The following is a 20,008-nucleotide window of genomic DNA, read 5'->3' as shown; positions in this document are numbered from 1 at the left end:
TACCAAGCAAAGGTACCTCCCCTTACAGGACTGATCCATGTTACCAAGCAAAGGTACCTGCTCCTTACAGACTGATCCATGTTATCAGGTAAAGGTACCTCCCCCTTACAGACTGATCCATGTTATCAGGAAAAGGTACCTCCCCCTTACAGACTGATCCGTTATCAGGTAAAGGTACCTCCCCCTTACAGACTGATCCATGTTATCAGGTAAAGGTACCTCCTCCTTACAGAGATCCATGTATCAGGTAAAGGTACCTCCCCCTTAAAGACTGATCCATGTTACCAAGCAAAAGGTACCTCCCCCTTACAGACTGATCCATGTTACCAAGCAAAAGGTACCTCCCCTTACAGACTGATCCATGTTACCAAGCAAAGGTACCTCCTCCTTGCAGACTGATCATGTTATCAGGCAAAGGTACCTCCCCCTCACAGACTGATCCATGTTATCAGGAAAGGTACCTCCTCCTTGCAGACTGATCCCATGTTATCTGAAAACTCCCCAAAGTCATGTGATCTATGAGGACATATTTCCTGCTACCACTAGGGGCGCTAACCAGTATTGGAAAGGATACTTCAAAACGTATTCTGTTACAGACTACATACCCAAAAATGTAATTTTGTAAGGTATTCTGAATACTTGGATTACTTCCACATTGGGTTTACACATTTTCTAAGTGTAGGAATGCGGCCATATATAATTTATTTATTTGATTAGACACTGCTCGTTAATCAACATTTCTGTAAATGCGCCAGGGTTAGCCAATTCCTACCCAGCATGCATGTCTTCATGGTGGGAAAAAACCGGAGCCCCCGGAGGAAACCCATGCAAACACCACACAGAAAGGCCCAAAACCACACCGGATTCAACCAGAAGTTCTCAGAGTTTGGAGGGGGGTTGCATATTTAACAGTCTTCACGTATTTTATAGATGACTCCTTAAGGACCGCCCACTTCTCTCTGGTGACCCAGTCCTCCTCCTCCATGCGGTTCTGATCCGTAGCAACACCACCAGCCTCCTGGACAGGGTTGGTACCCGGACCACAGAACCAGTACCCTGGATCAGAGAGATCATAGAACCAGTAACATGGACCACAGGAACAATCTGATGGCGAGAGAACAGGTAACATGGACCACAGAACCCTCGACCATGACCAGAGAGACCATAGGCCCAGTTCTTTGGACCAGAGAGAGCACAGGCCCAGTTTGTTGGATCAGAGAGACCACAGGCCCAGTACGTTAGACCAGAGAGACCACAGCTAAGTGTGTTGGACCAGAGAGACCCCAGAACCAGTACGTTGGACCAGAGAGACCACAGAACAAGTACGTTGGACCAGAGAGACCACAGACTGAGTACATGGACCAGAGAGGACCCCAGGTCAAGCTCTTTGGACCAGAGAGACCCGGCCGAGTACGTTGGACCAGAGAGACCCCAGGCCGAGTTCTTTGGACCAGAGAGACCACAGACCAAGTTCTTTGGACCAGAGAGACAGACCACGACATGTACGTTGGACAGAGAGACCCCAGGCCAAGTTCTTTGGACCAGAGAGACCCCAGAACTTTGGACCAGCGCAGTAAAACGATGGAGAGAGGCTGCATGGTGAAGGACGGCCAGTCCAGAAAGCTGTCGATGTGAGTTTTACGAAAGTGTTCCAGTGGTAGAACCAGTTTTTGAAATAGGCCAGATCTCAATCGTACTACCAGGACTTTGGATTTGTATCTAATGAGTACCCTTACTTCCAAATGTTAATAACAGTATTATTTATGAGCTAATGATCTGATTTTTTGCCTTTTTACACTGCACTTAGCCACAGCTATCAAGCATTCATAAGGGCACATTCCAAGTGTGGAAATTGAACCATGTCCAGACCCTCCTTCACAGCGCGGCACAAGAAGGTCTGGCTAGTCCACACAGCGTTCCAGAATGGGAGAAAAACTGCTCTGGTTTATTGGCATTTCTTTTAAACCAATCACAATAGTCATGGGCAGGGCTACGCTCTGGACGGAGCTACGGTGCCGCTGTTAAATAGTCTCAGGAGAAGTGGTTTGGTGGAACATGTGCATGTAGAGGAGGCGATCTTGGAACAACATTAGTGTTTCAAAAACCTTCAACATCAGGCTCTCTAGGTTTTTTTTTTTTAATTTTTACAAGAAGAAATATGGTACAAGTTACCTTTTTCCAGCGGAAATCAACGGCCTTTCCTTATTTTCTGTGATACACATGTATTCCTGCCTCCATTCAGAACATTATTCTGGATATGGACCGTAATAATGAGACACATAGTGGATTTTTAACATGAATTAACCTTATGACAAAATTATGCAACTCGGGTGTCTTTGGTCATATCTTTATAATGTTGAGTTTAATGTTTTAATTAATTAATAACCAAATCCATGAAACATAAGGTGTCGCGGACAGCAAGAAAAATCCAAAACACTGGCAACAAGACTAATTACACTGGCAACAAGACTAATTACACTGGCAACAAGACTAATTACACTGGGTAACAAGACTAATTACACTGGCAACAAGACTAATTACACTGGCAACAAGACTAATTACACTGGGTAACAAGACTAATTACACTGGCAACAAGTCTAATTACACTGGCAACAAGACTAATTACACTGGCAACAAGTCTAATTACACTGGCAACAAGTCTAATTACACTGGCAACAAGACTAATTACACTGGCAACAAGACTAATTACACTGGCAACAAGACTAATTACACTGGCAACAAGACTAATACACTGGGTAACAAGACTATTACACTGGTAACAAGACTAATTACACTGGGTAACAAGACTAATTACACTGGGTAACAAGACTAATTACACTGGTAACAAGTCTAATTACACTGGCAACAAGTCAATTACACTGGCAACAAGACTAATTACACTGGCAACAAGACTAATTACACTGGCAACAAGACTAATTACACTGGGTAACAAGACTAATTACACTGGCAACACAGTAATTACACTGGTAACAAGACTAATACACTGGCAACAAGACTAATTACACTGGGTAACAAGACTATACTTACACTGGCAACAAGTCTAATTACACTGGCAACAAGACTAATACACTGGCAACAAGTCTAATTACACTGGCAACAAGACTAATTACACTGGGTAACAAGACTAATTACACTGGCAACAAGACTAATTACACTGGCAACAAGACTAATTACACTGGCAACAAGACTAATTACACTGGCACAAGACTAATTACACTGGCAACAAGACTAATTACACTGGCAACAAGTCTAATTACACTGGCAACAAGTCTAATTACACTGGGTAACAAGACTAATTACACTGGCAACAAGACTAATTACACTGGGTAACAAGACTAATTACACTGGCAACAAGACTAATTACACTGGCAACAAGACTAATTACACTGGGTAACAGACTAATTACACTGGCAACAAGACTAATTACACTGGGTACAAGACTAATTACACTGGCAACAAGACTAATTTACACTGGCAACAAGTCTAATTACACTGGCAACCAGACTAATTACACTGGCAACAAGACTAATTACACTGGCAACAAGTCTAATTACACTGGCAACAAGACTAATTACACTGGCAACAAGACTAATTACACTGGCAACAAGACTAATTACACTGGGTAACAAGACTAATTACACTGGCAACAAGTCTAATTACACTGGCAACAAGACTAATTACACTGGCAACAAGACTAATTACACTGGCAACAAGACTAATTACACTGGCAACAAGACTAATTACACTGGCAACAAGACTAATTCACTGGCAACAAGACTATTACACTGGGGACAAGACTAATTACACTGGCAACAAGACTAATTACACTGGGTAACAAGACTAATTACATGGCAACAAGACTAATTACACTGGCAACAAGACTAATTACACTGGCAACAAGACTAATTACACAGGGTAAAAGACTAATTACACTGGCAACAAGACTAATTACACTGGGTAACAAGACTAATTACACTGGCAACAAGACTATTACACTGGGTAACAAGACTAATTACACTGGGTAACAAGACTAATTACACTGGGTAACAAGACTAATTACACTGGGTAACAAGACTAATACACTGGGTAACAAGACTAATTACACTGGCAACAAGACTAATTACACTGGCAACAAGACTAATTACATGGGTAACAAGACTAAATACACTGGCAACAAGACTAATTACACTGGCAACAAGACTAATTACACTGGCAACAGACTAATTACACTGGGTAACAAGACTAATTACACTGGCAACAAGTCTAATTACACTGGCAACAAGACTAATTACACTGGGTAACAAGACTAAACACTGGCAACAAGACTAATTCACTGGTAAACAAGACTATTTCACTGGCAACAAGACTAATACACTGGGTAACAAGACTAATTACACTGGGTACAAGACAATTACACTGGCAACAAGACTAATTACACGGGTAACAAGAATAATTACACTGGGTAAACAAGACTAATTACACTGGCAACAAGACTAAATACACTGGGTAACAAGACTAATTACACTGGCAAAACAAGACTAATTACACTGGCAACAAGACTAATTACACTGGGTAACAGGACTAATTACACTGGCAACAAGACTAATACACTGGGTAACAAGACTAATTACACTGGCAACAAGACTAATTACACTGGGTAACAAGACAATTACACTGGCAACAAGTCTAATTACACTGGGTAACAAGAACTAATTAACTGGTAACAAGACTAATTACACTGGGTAACAAGTCTAATTACACTGGCAACAAGTCTAATTACACTGGGTAACAAGACTAATTACACGGGTAACAAGACTAATTACACTGGGTAACAAGACTAATTACACTGGCAACAAGACTAATTACACTGGCAACAAGACTAATTACACTGGGTAACAAGACTAATTACACTGGCAACAAGACTAATTACACTGGGTAACAAGACTAATTACACTGGCAACAAGACTAATTACACTGGCAACAAGACTAATTACACTGGCAACAAGACTAATTACACTGGGTAACAAGACTAATTACACTGGCAACAAGACTAATTACACTGGCAACAAGTCTAATTACACTGGGTAACAAGACTAATTACACTGGCAACAAGACTAATTACACTGGTAACAAGACTAAATACACTGGCAACAAGACTATTTACACTGGCAACAAGACTAATTACACTGGCAACAAGTATAATTACACTGGCAACAAGACTAATTACACTGGCAACAAGACTAATTACACTGGGTAACAAGACTAATTACACTGGCAACAAGACTAATTACACTGGCAACAAGACTAATTACACTGGCAACAAGACTAATTACACTGGCAACAAGACTAATTACACTGGGTAACAAGACTAATTACACTGGCAACAAGACTAATTACACTGTCAACAAGACTAATTACACTGGCAACAAGACTAATTACACTGGCAACAAGACTAATTACACTGGGTAACAAGACTAATTACACTGGCAACAAGTCTAATACACTGTCAACAAGACTAATTACACTGGCAACAAGACTAATTACACTGGCAACAAGACTAATATAACTGGGTAACAAGACTAATACACTGGCAACAAGACTAATTACACTGGCAACAAGACTAATTAACTGGGTAACAAGACTATTACACTGGCAACAAGTCTAATTACACTGGCAACAAGACTAATTACACTGGCAACAAGACTAATTACACTGGCAACAAGACTAATTACACTGGGTAACAAGACTAATTACACTGGCAACAGTCTAATTACACTGGCAACAAGTCTAATTACACTGGCAACAAGTCTAATTACACTGGTAACAAGACTAATTACATGGGTAACAAGACTAATTACACTGGCAACAAGTCTAATTACACTGGCAACAAGTCTAATTACACTGGCAACAAGACTAATTACACTGGCAACAAGACTAATTACACTGGCAACAAGACTAATTACACTGGCAACAAGACTAATTACACTGGCAACAAGACTAATTACACTGGGTAACAAGTCTAATTACACTGGCAACAAGACTAATTACACTGGGTAACAAGACTAATTACACTGGGTAACAAGTCTAATTACACTGGCAACAAGACTAATTACACTGGGTAACAAGTCTAATTACACTGGCAACAAGTCTAATTACACTGGTAACAAGACTAATTACACTGGCAACAAGACTAATTACACTGGCAACAAGACTAATTACACTGGCAACAAGACTAATTACACTGGGTAACAAGTGTAACCACTAGACTGTATATACTGTCTAGATCATACCACTAGACTGTATATACTGTCTAGATCATACCACTAGACTGTATATTCTGTCTAGATCATATCACTAGACTGTATATACTGTCTAGATCATACCACTAGACTGTATATACTGTCTAGATCATACCACTAGACTGTATATTCTGTCTAGATCATATCACTAGACTGTATATACTGTCTAGATCATACCACTAGACTGTATATTCTGTCTAGATCATACCACTAGACTGTATATTCTGTCTAGATCATACCACTAGACTTATATTCTGTCTAGATCATACCACTAGACTGTATATTCTGTCTAGATCACTTACATTTATCTTTAGTGGTTATTGTTCAAAAAATTGTTGAAACATATTTACAGATAGAAACATGTTTTTAGCCCTCTGAACGGTGATTGTAACATCTGATTGATTTTAACGGAGACTGGAGTTTTCATATTTTTAAACTCTACCTCTTCTAATATGTTTTTGCGACTGACTTCAGTGATTTAAATGATTTGTGTTTTACTTTTTTTTCTACAGAAACAGGAAGTCAAACTCGTTCAGCGTCCAGTCGGGGCGAGACTGAAGACAATGATGTCATGATACTTCCACCCAGCCATTAGCCAATCAGCATTCAGGGTTCACGAGTCAATGGACTTCAGAACACTACCCAGAATGCCACACAACACCATCTCTCCCTTCAGACAGACAAGTCCGACATCTCTTTTGCTTTCTGAGCACTGTGTAATCACATGATCTCCTCCTGTCATCTGATTGGTTCAATAAACTCCACACAATCAAGCTGTCGGTGTGTTTTTAATCTGTATTGTGATATCACTGTGATGTTTGATAACATAATGTGTCAGAGAGATGACAGGCAGACAAGTTCACATTGGAATGTTTAATGTTTTACACACATATGTTTAAATATTAGTACAGGAAGTGTTTTTACATACAGTACACATGCTATGATAGCTAATGATACTGTCTCTGTCAACCACAGTTACATCAGTTACTCCGTCTCCTACTCGGAGAACCATAGTTACATCAGTGACTCTGGCTCCTGATTCAGAGAACCACAGTTATATCAGTTACATCAGTGACTCTGTCTCCAACTCGGAGAACCACAGTTACATCAGTGACTCTGTCTCTGACTCAGAGAACCACAGTTACATCAGTGACTCTGTCTCTGACTCAGAGAACCACAGTTGCATCAAAGACTCTGTCTCCGACTCAGAGAACCCACAGTTACATCAGTGACTCTGTCTCCAACTCAGAGAACCACAGTTACATCAGTGACTCTGTCTAGACTCAATTCAATTCAATTCAATTTCATTCAATTTTATTTATAGTATCAATTCATAACAAGAGTTATCTCAAGACACTTTACAGATAGACCACACTCCATAATTTACAAGGACCCAACAGTTCTAATAGTTTCCTCCAGAGCAAGCAACAGTGCGACAGTGGCGAGGAGGACTCAGAGAACCACAGTTACATCAGTGACTCTGTCTCCAACTCAGAGAACCACAGTTACATCAGTGACTCTGTCTCCAATCAGAGAACACAGTTACATCAGTGACTCTGTCTCAACTCAGAGAACCACAGTTACATCAGTGACTCTGTCTCCGACTCAGAGAACCACAGTTACATCAGTGACTCTGTCTCCAACTCAGAGAACCACAGTTACATCAGTGACTCTGTCTCCAACTCAGAGAACCACAGTTACATCAGTGACTCTGTCTCCGACTCAGAGAACCACAGTTACATCAGTGACCTAAACACACAGGGTGAAAACACAAAAACATGGTGTTTTTTGAAAATGAAACCTTAGAAACCTATTCTGGTACAACCTCAAAATACAATTATGAATCTGATGAAATTGAGCAGAATATGGGCCCTGTAATGAGCAGAATATGGGCCCTGTAATGAGCAGAATATGGGCCCTGTAATGAGCAGAATATGGGCCCTTTAACGCTGGACCAATGCAGAACTAAAGAAACTTAATCGGACAGATAAAAAACGGCAATAACCGCGAGTTAACTACGGACAACATGCGATTAGTCTGCAATGAGATATCTGAAACTGGACCCGTTGGGTTTATCTCCCGGCCATCGGGGGGTGGAGCCTCGGGTTGGGAACCCTCCGTGTTATTTGCTAGAGGGGTCGATGACGCGGCCCATGGCCAGCACGCGGCTCGCCACCTCGTAGATGATGAAGAGGAAGGGTCTGTTGACCGTCAGGCGGGGGGAGAGGGAGAAAAACGCCGGCGTCGCCGCCCGCTGTGATGTCATCGTTCTCCGCCACCGACACCTGAGACTTGTGGTGACCTAGAAAACCAAAATCACGGTTAAAGATCGTGAAAACGCCGTAAAAACTGCTTTGTTCGTCAGAAAGTCCTTTTTCAACAAGACCAGCAGATATTCACTTTAATTTCTGGCAAAATTTGACATTTCGTTCTTTTTCAGACTTAAAAAAACCAAACACGTTTTATCTACGGAGAACGGCAGAAATTAGTTCATATGAAAGAATCTGGGCTCTGCTCCTCTCTATCAAAGGGGGGGGCGATCCCTTCATATGAAAGAATCTGGGCTCTGCTCCTCTCTATCAAAGGGGGGGGCTCCCTTCATATGAAAGAATCTGGGCTCTGCTCCTCTCTATCAAGGGGGGGGGGGGGGGGGGGGGCGATCCCTTCATATGAAAGAATCTGGGCTCTGCTCCTCTCTATCAAAGGGGGGGGCAATCCCTCATATGAAAGAATCGGGCTCTGCTCCTCTCTATCAAAGGGGGGGGGCAATCCCTTCATATGAAAGAATCTGGGCTCTGCTCCTCTCTATCAAAGGGGGGGGCAATCCCTTCATATGAAAGAATCTGGGCTCTGCTCCTCTCTATCAAAGGGGGGGGCGATCCCTTCATATGAAAGAATCTGGGCTCTGCTCCTCTCTATCAAAGGGGGGGGGGGGGGGGGTGGCGATCCCTTCATATGAAAGAATCTGGGCTCTGCTCCTCTCTATCAAAGGGGGGGGCAATCCCTTCATATGAAAGAATCTGACTCTGCTCCTCTCTATCAAAGGGGGGGGCAATCCCTTCATATGAAAGAATCTGGGCTCTGCTCTCTATCAAAAGGGGGGGGGCAATCCCTTCATATGAAAGAATCTGGGCTCTGCTCTCTCTATCAAGGGGGGGGCAATCCCTTCATATGAAAGAATCTGGGCTCTGCTCCTCTCTATCAAAGGGGGGGCGATCCCTTCATATGAAAGAATCGGGCTCTGCTCCTCTCTATCAAAGGGGGGGGGGGGGGGGGCGATCCCTTCATATGAAAGAATCTGGGCTCTGCTCCTCTCTATCAAAGGGGGGGGCAATCCCTTCATATGAAAGAATCTGGGCTCTGCTCCTCTCTATCAAAGGGGGGGGGCAATCCCTTCATATGAAGAATCGGCTCTGCTCCTCTCTATCAAAGGGGGGGGCAATCCCTTCATATGAAAGAATCTGGGCTCTGCTCCTCTCTATCAAAGGGGGGGCAATCCCTTCATATGAAAGAATCTGGGCTCTGCTCCTCTCTATCAAGGGGGGGGGGCAATCCCTTCATATGAAAGAATCTGGGCTCTGCTCCTCTCTATCAAGGGGGGGGGGCGATCCCTTCATATGAAAGAATCTGGGCTCTGCTCTCTATCAAAGGGGGGGGGGGGCGATCCCTTCATATGAAAGAATCTGGGCTCTGCTCCTCTCTATCAAAGGAGGGGGGGGCGATCCCTTCATATGAAGAATCTGGGCTCTGCTCTCTCTATCAGGGGGGGGGGGGCGATCCCTTCATATGAAAGAATCTGGGCTCTGCTCCTCTCTATCAAGGGGGGGGGGGCGATCCCTTCATATGAAAGAATCTGGGCTCTGCTCCTCTCTATCAAGGGGGGGGGGGGGCGATCCCTTCATATGAAAGAATCTGGGCTCTGCCCTCTCTATCAAAGGGGGGGGCAATCCCTTCATATGAAAGAATTGGGGCTCTGCTCCTCTCTCTCAAGGGGGGGGGGGGGGGCGATCCTTCATATGAAAGAATCTGGGCTCTGCTCCTCTCTATCAAAGGGGGGCTCATCTTCAACGAGCCTATCGTCTCTCTCACCTGATTAAGTTTGAGTCCTCCGGCTCCGGCCATGTTGCTGAGGTCAGCGTCGTCCTGAACACCTGAGTGATGTCCAGAGTCTCAGGACGTCCCGCAGAGAGTAGGAACGCCCAACAGGAAGCGAGGAAGCTGCACCTCCAGCTTCCTGTTTACAAAATAACACAGCAGAAAACAAGTTTCAAATACATTTAATTTCTTTATCAAAGATAACAATTATATATATCTTATATTAATTAACTAGAACTACAAGCAGGTGTGACGGGGTCCAGCCTGCAAAAGGCACCTAAAGCCCGACGGCGGAAATATCGCAATGTGCAAGCAATTCCTAATCTGGCTGAAATATCCTGATGTTCTTGTTGATGGCTAGCTACAAAGTGTGTTTGTAGCTGTACTGGGGACCCCTTGGGCTTGGACCCATTCTAGGGAAGCTGGTACTGGGCCCCCCTTGGGCCCTTGGTGTCTCACGTCTTCTTCAGCTGCCTGATCCAGGCCTGGATCTTTTACTCCGGTCACTCCCTCTTCCACCGCGGACGTCCACGTCCTCGTCTGGCAGGACCACCAACATGGCCGCTCCGCCTGCCATCGGCAGCTTCAGCACGCCGGCCTTCAGTGAGCGGTCATACGCCAGGAAGTACTTTATCGGCCGGAACATCATGGGAACCATGACGACGTGATACTTTCCCACGTAGAAACGCTCGTCCAGAGTCAGGGACGCGTTAAAGGACGGACTGAACCGCACTGCAGGGACAAAAAAAAACAATCAAACTTTATTCATCCAGACAGAAGAGTTACAGGACAGACTAATAAAATGGTGGCCCCCTGTGACCCCCCGGACAGGTATTAGATACCCGGTTGTGGCCCCTCTGTGGCCCCCCAGGACAGATGCTAGTTACCCCCCTGGATGGCACCCCTGTGACCCCCCAGGACAGATGCTTCTTACCCTGGTATGGCCCCCCCATGGACCCCGGGACAGATGCTAGTTACCCTGGTATGGCCCCCCCCCCCCGTGGCTCCCCAGGACAGATGCTAGGTACCGTTGTATGCGGCAGCGGTGGCGAGCAGCAGCTGGGTCTGGGGCTCTGGGTCGGGCACCAGTTCCTGGACCTGATCTCCGGTCACCTCCTGCGACCACAGGTTGATGGTGGTCTGCGGCCTCCGGCGGCGCCGCGTACGCCAGGTTCTTAATGCTGCCCGCCGAACTTCATCTTCAGCAGGTCCAGGTAGGACAGAGACACCTGGACGCTTTGTGCAGGGAACATGGCCACGCTTGCTTCAGGGTCATGGCGGGCGCTGCCCTGCTGCACGCCGGCGCTCAGAGTCTGGAACAGATCTGGGAACAGGAAACGCAGTTATAGTCTAACATAGACCTGAACTAGACCCAGCCCACCACAACCAGCCGGACACCACCCGTCCTGAGAGCCCAGCTGACAGTCCGACCCCTGACAGTCTGGCAGTCTGAACCACCTGACAGTCTGACCCATGACTCACCTGGCAGTCTGAACCACCTGACAGTCTGACCTGACCCCTGAACCACCTGACAGTCTGACCCCTGACAGTCTGAACCACCTGACAGTCTGACCCATGACTCACCTGGCAGTCTGAACCACCTGACAGTCTGACCCATGACTCCCTGGCAGTCTGAACCACCTGACAGTCTGACCTGACCCCTGAACCACCTGACAGTCTGACCCCTGACCCACCTGGCAGCGTCTCTCGGGTCCAGTCCGGTGAGACTGAGTCCCTGCAGCAGCTGGTCCGGGTCGCCCCCCTGGCAGCGCTGAGCAGCGCCAGCAGCGCGCCAGACAGCGTGAACGCGACAGGAAGACGTTGTCGTCGGTCCGGCTGCAGACGGCTCGGTACAGCCTGGCGCCCAGGTCTGCGTTCCTATTGGTCAGATCGTCCAGGGAGGGGTCGGCGGGCTCGGAGGAGGCCAGAGTCAGCAGGAGCAGGCCGACCAAAGGAGAGCAGCACGGGGAGGCATGGTCACAGCGCTCTCTGCCGGGCCACAACATTATTTATTCTCAAGAAGAAGAGACTAACGAACAGAGATGACTACGGACATCAGACTTTTATTTATGTTTATTATAATGTATAAATATGCAAAGAGGCGTATCAAAGGCCAATCAAAACGTTATCTTTAGGAGAATTAGGAGAAATCTACACACCACACACACATAATATATATAGCCTATAGAAACATATATATATACATGCATAGATACTATGCATACACACACATAACATATAATGTGCATACAGTAAATATACACGTACACTACATACATATAATATATATACACATATATAACATTGTAGTATATATTAGATCGGCGGTCCTTGAGTGCCATGAAATGCGTCTTTAAATAAAATGTATTATTATTATTATTATATATCATATATATATAGATATATCATATATATAATATATATATATATGTCTATACACATACATACTATGTACTCACCATTTGATAGAAAATAATGTGCAGACGAATGGATCCGGATGGTCTGGTCTAAATGTTGGGGTCTAACTTTGAGGAGTTATCTGATACTTACAGTGATATGATTTATTTGAACAGGGACAGTGCACAAAAACATGAATAGATGTCTCGTGCTAGGTTGTAGTCCTGGTGGTTAACATGTAATTAATTATTAATATCTAACGTTTCGGAGCACGCAGGAGAAAGGCAGAGACCACAGAGTCTGCGCAGATCAGAGCACGTTTTAAAGGTATTACGTCTATTATAACGTCACAATGTTACAATAGAGAAACACTTCGTCGTTGTTAATGTGTGATCGATCAGGGATCAGTGATGTAATGATGGGAAACAGCTGATCTGCAGCCGCTAACAGCGAGGAGAGCCGAGCGGAGCGAGCGGAGCCGAGCGGAACCGAGCGGAACCGAGCGGAAGAAAGAGAAGAGTTTCTGACCTTTGTTGTGTTCTTCTCTTATTTTGGGATGTTTTCTGATCTGACGCTTCCCAAGCTGCGCATCACATCCAGCTCGCTCCGATCGTCCTCAGCATCACTTCCGGCCACTGCTTTTCAAAATAAGAGTCCCGTGTCTGCAGCGTTCAGAAAACATTGATACATTTAATTTCACACAAATACCAATAAAAAACGGATGAACAAATGGATGGTTGCCAGGCAACAGAACCAAAATGTCAGGTAAACAAAACGTTTATTTTGACACAACTATTTCTAAATAAACGTTCTGATAAAAATTCATTTAATTTCACCTAAATATGAATTATAATTAATATTAATGTGTTTGACAGAAGACTTTTATAATAATAATAATAACAATTCATTCTGAAAACTCACCTGTTTCCATCACTCGTCGTCATGGAGATGTCAGAACCTTTCGACTATTTCACATTTACTCAACATTTATTAACGCACATTAAAAACAGTTAAAAGATTTAAACTTAAATAAATAAGTACAACTTCAAAAAAAACTGAATGTAAACTAGTAGTTAGTGCACACTTTTATTGAAAGCGTCTTCTCAGAACCTTACTGCGCAGGTGCACAGCCAGCGGCCTGACGTCACGGTGCTGGAGTGTGGGGGCCTGTCTGTGAGCCTTGTTTCATCATGGTGTCGGATCTAGAAGCAGATCCCTCTCCTCAGAGACCTGGTCTGGAATCACAGAGATCTATTATATAGAACAGATCCCTCTCCTCAGAGACCTGGTCTGGAATCACAGAGATCTATTATATAGAACAGATCCCTCTCCTCAGAGACCTGGTCTGGAATCACAGAGATCTATTATATAGAACAGATCCCTCTCCTCAGAGACCTGGTCTGGAATCACAGAGATCTATTATATAGAACAGATCCCTCTCCTCAGAGACCTGGTCTGGAATCACAGAGATCTATTATATAGAACAGATCCCTCTCCTCAGAGACCTGGAGCCTGTTGCACGAAGGTAGAATAAAGATATCCAGGATGAGTGAAAAGCGCAGCTTGACTTAGTGAGACCTGCTCATCACGGCTTAATCGGTTACACGTAGATAACCAGGATGAACAGGTGGAGCTATGTCCAGCCAGGTGGAGATAACCAGGATGAACAGGTGGAGCTATGTCCAGCCAGGTGGAGATAACCAGGATGAACAGGTGGAGCTATGTCCAGCCAGGTGGAGATAACCAGGATGAACAGGTGGAGCTATGTCCAGCCAGGTGGAGATAACCAGGATAAGTGCACGTTCACGGCTTTCTCAGATAGACCACGGTATCGATCCCAGATTTCCTGATGCAGAGATGAGAAGACGCATGCGCCAGATGTTTCACCCAATGAGCAGCAGCTTCTGATGGACAGTAACGAGGAGGGAAGAATAGAATATGCAGAGAGGGAAATACGGCTTCTCAAACAATGAGAGAAAAGCCCGACATAGCGGACCGACTGAATGTGTGGGGTGTAAAAATATACTTTTCCTCAAAAGAGAGCAGAGGAAAATAATGTTCCTCAGGAAATGGACCAAGGACTTAGGCTTAATGTCAACCCTTCTTCACAACGTGAGAACATGTTTTACAACACGCCCAAATCTCTATCAGCTATATCTAATTATTTATACAATTAATGTTCATACAGAACAATCAGAAAGGGACAACAACTAGAAAAAGAAGTGACTTCAATACACGCTGTGAACATATGTAAACCAATATTCATGTTTTTTATTCTTCTGACAAGTGACCGCACCAAAATAAAAAGATGAAGAAGCATCGTGGTGTTCCCGGTGAGATGAATGATAACTCCACTACATACGTGCTGTATATAGACACGTTATTATACCGGTGATGGGAGACTTATTAGGAAGGTTATGAAACCAATGTAAGCTATAATATAATATATATATAATAATATATATAATATATATATAATATATATATAATAAAAACAATAGGCCCACTTATTAAGGAGTAACACAAACTACCCTTCATTAGAGAAGGACAAGCAACAAGAACATGAATCATGAAGTTATTGGTCTCTGACCAGTCTGCCATTATTATCATCTGGAATATCTCTACATTAATATCATCTGGAATATCTCTACATTAATATCTGGAACATCTCTACATTAATATCATCTGGAATATCTCTACATTAATATCTGGAATATCTCTACATTAATATCTGGAATATCTCTACATTAATATCGTCACCCTTAATCTCCGGAGCGTCCTGTAGAAACCTGAAGCTGAGACCACGACGCCGCGCTGCTCATCTCTACTTTTACAGAGAGAGAGGACACTGACGGGACTCACAGGTCTGCTGGCGGGCAGCAGCCACCGGGCACCGGGCAGCAGCCACCGGCCACCGGGCACCAGGCACCGGGCAGCAGCCACCGGCCACCGGGCACCAGGCACCAGGCACCGGGCAGCAGCCACCGGCCACCAGGCACCAGGCACCGGGCAGCAGCCACCGGCCACCGGCCACCGGGCACCAGCCACCGTGCAGCAGCCACCGGGCAGCAGCCACCGGGCAGCAGCCACCGGGCACCAGCCACCGGGCACCAGCCACCGGCCACCGGGCAGCAGCCACCGGCCACCGGGCAGCAGCCACCGGCCACCGGGCAGCAGCCACCGGGCACCAGCCACCGGGCACCAGCCACCGGGCAGCAGCCACCGGCCACCGGGCAGCAGCCACCGGGCACCAGCCACCGGGCACCAGCCACCGGCCACCGGGCAGCAGCCACCGGCCACCGGGCAGCAGCCACCGGGCACCAGCCACCGGGCAGCAGCCACCGGCACCAGCCACCGGGCACCAGCCACCGGCCACCGGGCACCAGCCACCGGGCAGCAGCCACCGGCCACCGGGCAGCAGCCACCGGGCACCAGCCACCGGCCAACGGGCAGCAGCCACCGGCACCAGCCACCGGGCACCAGCCACCGGCCACCGGGCACCAGCCACCGGGCACCGGCACCAGGCACCGGGCAGCAGCCACCGGCCACCGGGCACCGGGACACTGGTAAACATGTTTATTTGGGATCAGACAGCAGCTGATTGAACACATGAGACTCCAGGATTAATCTTAGCCCGGCTGTTGGCCCGGCTGTTGGCCCGGCTGTTGGCCCGGCTGTTGGCCCGGCTGTGGGCCCGGCCGTGGGCCCGGCTGTTGGCCCGGCTGTTGGCCCGGCTGTGGGCCCGGCTGTTGGCCCGGCTGTGGGCCCGGCTGTGGGCCCGGCTGTGGGCCCGGCTGTGGGCCCGGCTGTGGGCCCGGCTGTGGGCCCGGCTGTGGGCCCGGCTGTTAGCCTGCTCTGGACCAGGCTAGCTGCAAAGAATAAATCTCCATGGTTACTGGGCTGGGTTTAATTCAATCTGGTTTCGTGCAACCGAGTCCAAGCTAAACTCATCCAGGATAACTTGAATATCCCGGGTTAGTCCCTTATCCTGGTTTCGTGCAACAGGCCCCAGGTCTGGAATCATGTGGAATTATGTTTATTATGTTTGTTATGTTTATGTTTATGTTTGTTATGTTTGTTATGTTTGTATTATATACTTTTATATGTCATTAGTGTTCGGTTTCTTGTTTTAATAAAGATGAAAAACAAAAGAAAAAGTCTGCGCGTTGTTTAAATAAAAGGTTGAAACCAGGAAACTTTATTTAAAGAGTGCACACTCAAATCTGAATAAATCCCCAATAATTCAAACTAATAACCAAGTTGATTTAAACGCACCATAAGTTACTCATATTGGTTGTTAGGGACGGCTGTCGCCACGGTTACTGATCTCCAACCAGAAGAAAAACCCCAGCTCTTAATATTAAAAAGTTTTATTGACTCTAAAATATAAAATACAGAGACCAAATAATCCACTTTAGAAAGAGAAAGGAAACAAAAGCTTAGAAAAATCTGAATTTTAGACACACCTGTCTCTGTTAGACACACCTGTCTCTCTCAGACACACCTGTCTCTCTCAGACACACCTGTCTCTCTCAGACACACCTGTCTCTCTCAGACACACCTGTCCCTCTCAGACACACCTGTCTCTCTCAGACACACCTGTCCCTCTCAGACACACCTGTCTCTGTTAGACACACCTGTCTCTCTCAGACACACCTGTCCCTCTCAGACACACCTGTCTCTGTTAGACACACCTGTCCCTCTCAGACACACCTGTCTCTCTCAGACACACCTGTCTCTGTTAGACACACCTGTCCCTCTCAGACACACCTGTCCCTCTCAGACACACCTGTCTCTCTCAGACACACCTGTCCCTCTCAGACACACCTGTCCCTCTCAGACACACCTGTCTCTCTCAGACACACCTGTCCCTCTCAGACACACCTGTCCCTCTCAGACACACCTGTCTCTCTCAGACACACCTGTCCCTCTCAGACACACCTGTCTCTGTTAGACACACCTGTCCCTCTCAGACACACCTGTCCCTCTCAGACACACCTGTCCCTCTCAGACACATCTGTCTCTTTTTGATGTCTCCGAGCCGTCCACTCCGAGGACGCCCTCCCTCCAGACTGCAGCATCTCGCCCGTCCCGGGCCAGATGTGGAGCGAACACCACCTCCAGCCTGCGGAGGGTGCTACTCTGGCCGCCCCGGGCAACCGTTTGCTGGAGACGCCGCATCATCAGCCGAACCATCACCTGATTGGCCCAGGCCAACCCCAGAGCCGGGGACACACCGCCGGGGACAGGACTGAGACACACAAAGAGACAGGATTAATACCTTGGCCATCAAAACTCTCCTTAAATACGCTGAAATACTCACAGACTCTGGTCTGAAACTCTCCTTAAATATGTTAAAATATTCACAGACTCTGGTCTGAAACTCTCCTTAAATATGTTAAAATATTCACAGACTCTGGTCTGAAACTCTCCTTAAATATGTTAAAATATTCACAGACTCTGGTCTGAAACTCTCCTTAAATATGCTGAAATATAACCAGACTCTGGTCTGAAACTCTCCTTAAATATGTTAAAATATTCACAGACTCTGGTCTGAAACTCTCCTTAAATATGTTAAAATATTCACAGACTCTGGTCTGAAACTCTCCTTAAATACGCTGAAATATTCACAGACTGTGGTCTGAAACTCTCCTTAAATATACTAAAATATTTACAGACTCTGGTCTGAAACTCTCCTTAAATATGCTGAAATATAACCAGACTCTGGTCTGAAACTCTCCTTAAATACACTGAAATATTCACAGACTCTGGTCTGAAACTCTCCTTAAATATGTTAAAATATTCACAGACTCTGGTCTGAAACTCTCCTTAAATATGCTGAAATATTCACAGACTCTGGTCTGAAACTCTCCTTAAATACGCTGAAATATTCACAGACTCTGGTCTGAAACTCCTTAAATACGCTGAAATATTCTCAGACTCTGGTCTGAAACTCTCCTTAAATACGTTAAAATATTCACAGACTCTGGTCTGAAACTCTCCTTAAATACGCTGAAATATTCACAGACTCTGGTCTGAAACTCCTTAAATACGCTGAAATATTCTCAGACTCTGGTCTGAAACTCTCCTTAAATACGTTAAAATATTCTCAGACTCTGGTCTGAAACTCTCCTTAAATACACTGAAATATTCACAGACTCTGGTCTGAAACTCTCCTTAAATACACTGAAATATTCACAGACTCTGGTCTGAAACTCTCCTTAAATACGTTAAAATATTCTCAGACTCTGGTCTGAAACTCTCCTTAAATACACTGAAATATTCTCAGACTCTGGTCTGAAACTCTCCTTAAATACACTGAAATATTCACAGACTCTGGTCTGAAACTCTCCTTAAATATGTTAAAATATTCACAGACTCTGGTCTGAAACTCTCCTTAAATATGTTAAAATATTCTCAGACTCTGGTCTGAAACTCTCCTTAAATATGTTAAAATATTCACAGACTCTGGTCTGAAACTCTCCTTAAATACACTGAAATATTCACAGACTCTGGTCTGAAACTCTCCTTAAATACGTTAAAATATTCACAGACTGTGGTAGGGCTGCACAATTAATCGAATTTTAATCGCGATCACGATTTGGACTTCCCACGATCAAATTTGCGTGATCAAGCGATTATTTTTTATAAAGCGTCATTTCATAGAACGCTCCGGGTTTTTTGCAAAGCCAATCTCCCGCTCCATAAAGCCGTCTGCTCATGAGCCAGTCAGAGTAGTTCACTGCACCCTGCAGGTTAGTTTCTAGATGGAGACAGTCCCAGAGGACAGAGTAGCGTGAGGACAACTCAACAGATAGCAGTCGGTAATACGTCAGTCTCAAGGTTTACCAGTTTACCAGTAAACGCAACACTTTGTCACATTTGTTGTTTTTCAGACAACAGCAGTGACCAGTGCTAGTCAGCGTCTGTTAGCTGTTAGCTAGTAGCGTCTGTTAGCTGTTAGCTAGTAGCGTCTGTTAGCTGTTAGCTAGTAGCGTCTGTTAGCTGTTAGCTAGTAGCGTCTGTTAGCTGTTAGCTCTTCTAGGACGCACCGGTGCTAATGTCCTCTCATCCGCTGCAATGCTGTTTATATGGATATGGTTTAATTTTGCGTTACATGACCCATTTCGTCTGTAAAGCCGTGCCTGTGTGGGATCTTTCTACGCTCTCTCGTCCTACTCTCTCTCCTCTCCTCT

At 45.3% G+C, this 20,008-nt stretch overlaps 1 protein-coding gene, 1 long non-coding RNA gene and 1 pseudogene across 2 annotated transcripts in view; 1 reads left to right on the top strand and 2 right to left on the bottom strand.

The window, feature by feature from the left end:
• Nucleotides 1-7,438: 7,438 nt before the first annotated feature.
• Nucleotides 7,439-7,983, top strand: LOC116679135 (uncharacterized). Its single transcript, XR_004329453.1, has 2 exons — nt 7,439-7,595; nt 7,770-7,983. It is a non-coding gene; the product is annotated as an uncharacterized LOC116679135 (long non-coding RNA).
• Nucleotides 7,984-10,918: 2,935 nt separating this feature from the next.
• LOC116679132 (protein Z-dependent protease inhibitor-like) lies at nt 10,919-12,421 on the bottom strand (annotated as a pseudogene).
• A 4,641-nt stretch (nt 12,422-17,062) lies between these two features.
• The window catches only part of xrcc3 (X-ray repair complementing defective repair in Chinese hamster cells 3), an 8,137-nt gene continuing 5,191 nt past the window's right edge, over nt 17,063-20,008 (bottom strand). Inside the window, exon 6 of the mRNA XM_032508829.1 lies at nt 17,063-18,063. Within this exon, the coding sequence (XP_032364720.1) occupies nt 17,820-18,063 (244 nt within the window). The 3' untranslated portion in view covers nt 17,063-17,819. The remainder of the gene's footprint in view (nt 18,064-20,008) is intronic.

Source organism: Etheostoma spectabile, unplaced genomic scaffold (assembly GCF_008692095.1).
Source record: "Etheostoma spectabile isolate EspeVRDwgs_2016 unplaced genomic scaffold, UIUC_Espe_1.0 scaffold00009535, whole genome shotgun sequence".
Classification (NCBI taxonomy): domain Eukaryota; kingdom Metazoa; phylum Chordata; class Actinopteri; order Perciformes; family Percidae; genus Etheostoma; species Etheostoma spectabile.
Note: the sequence above shows the minus strand (reverse complement) of the source record. Positions and strands in the feature narration are given on the sequence as shown.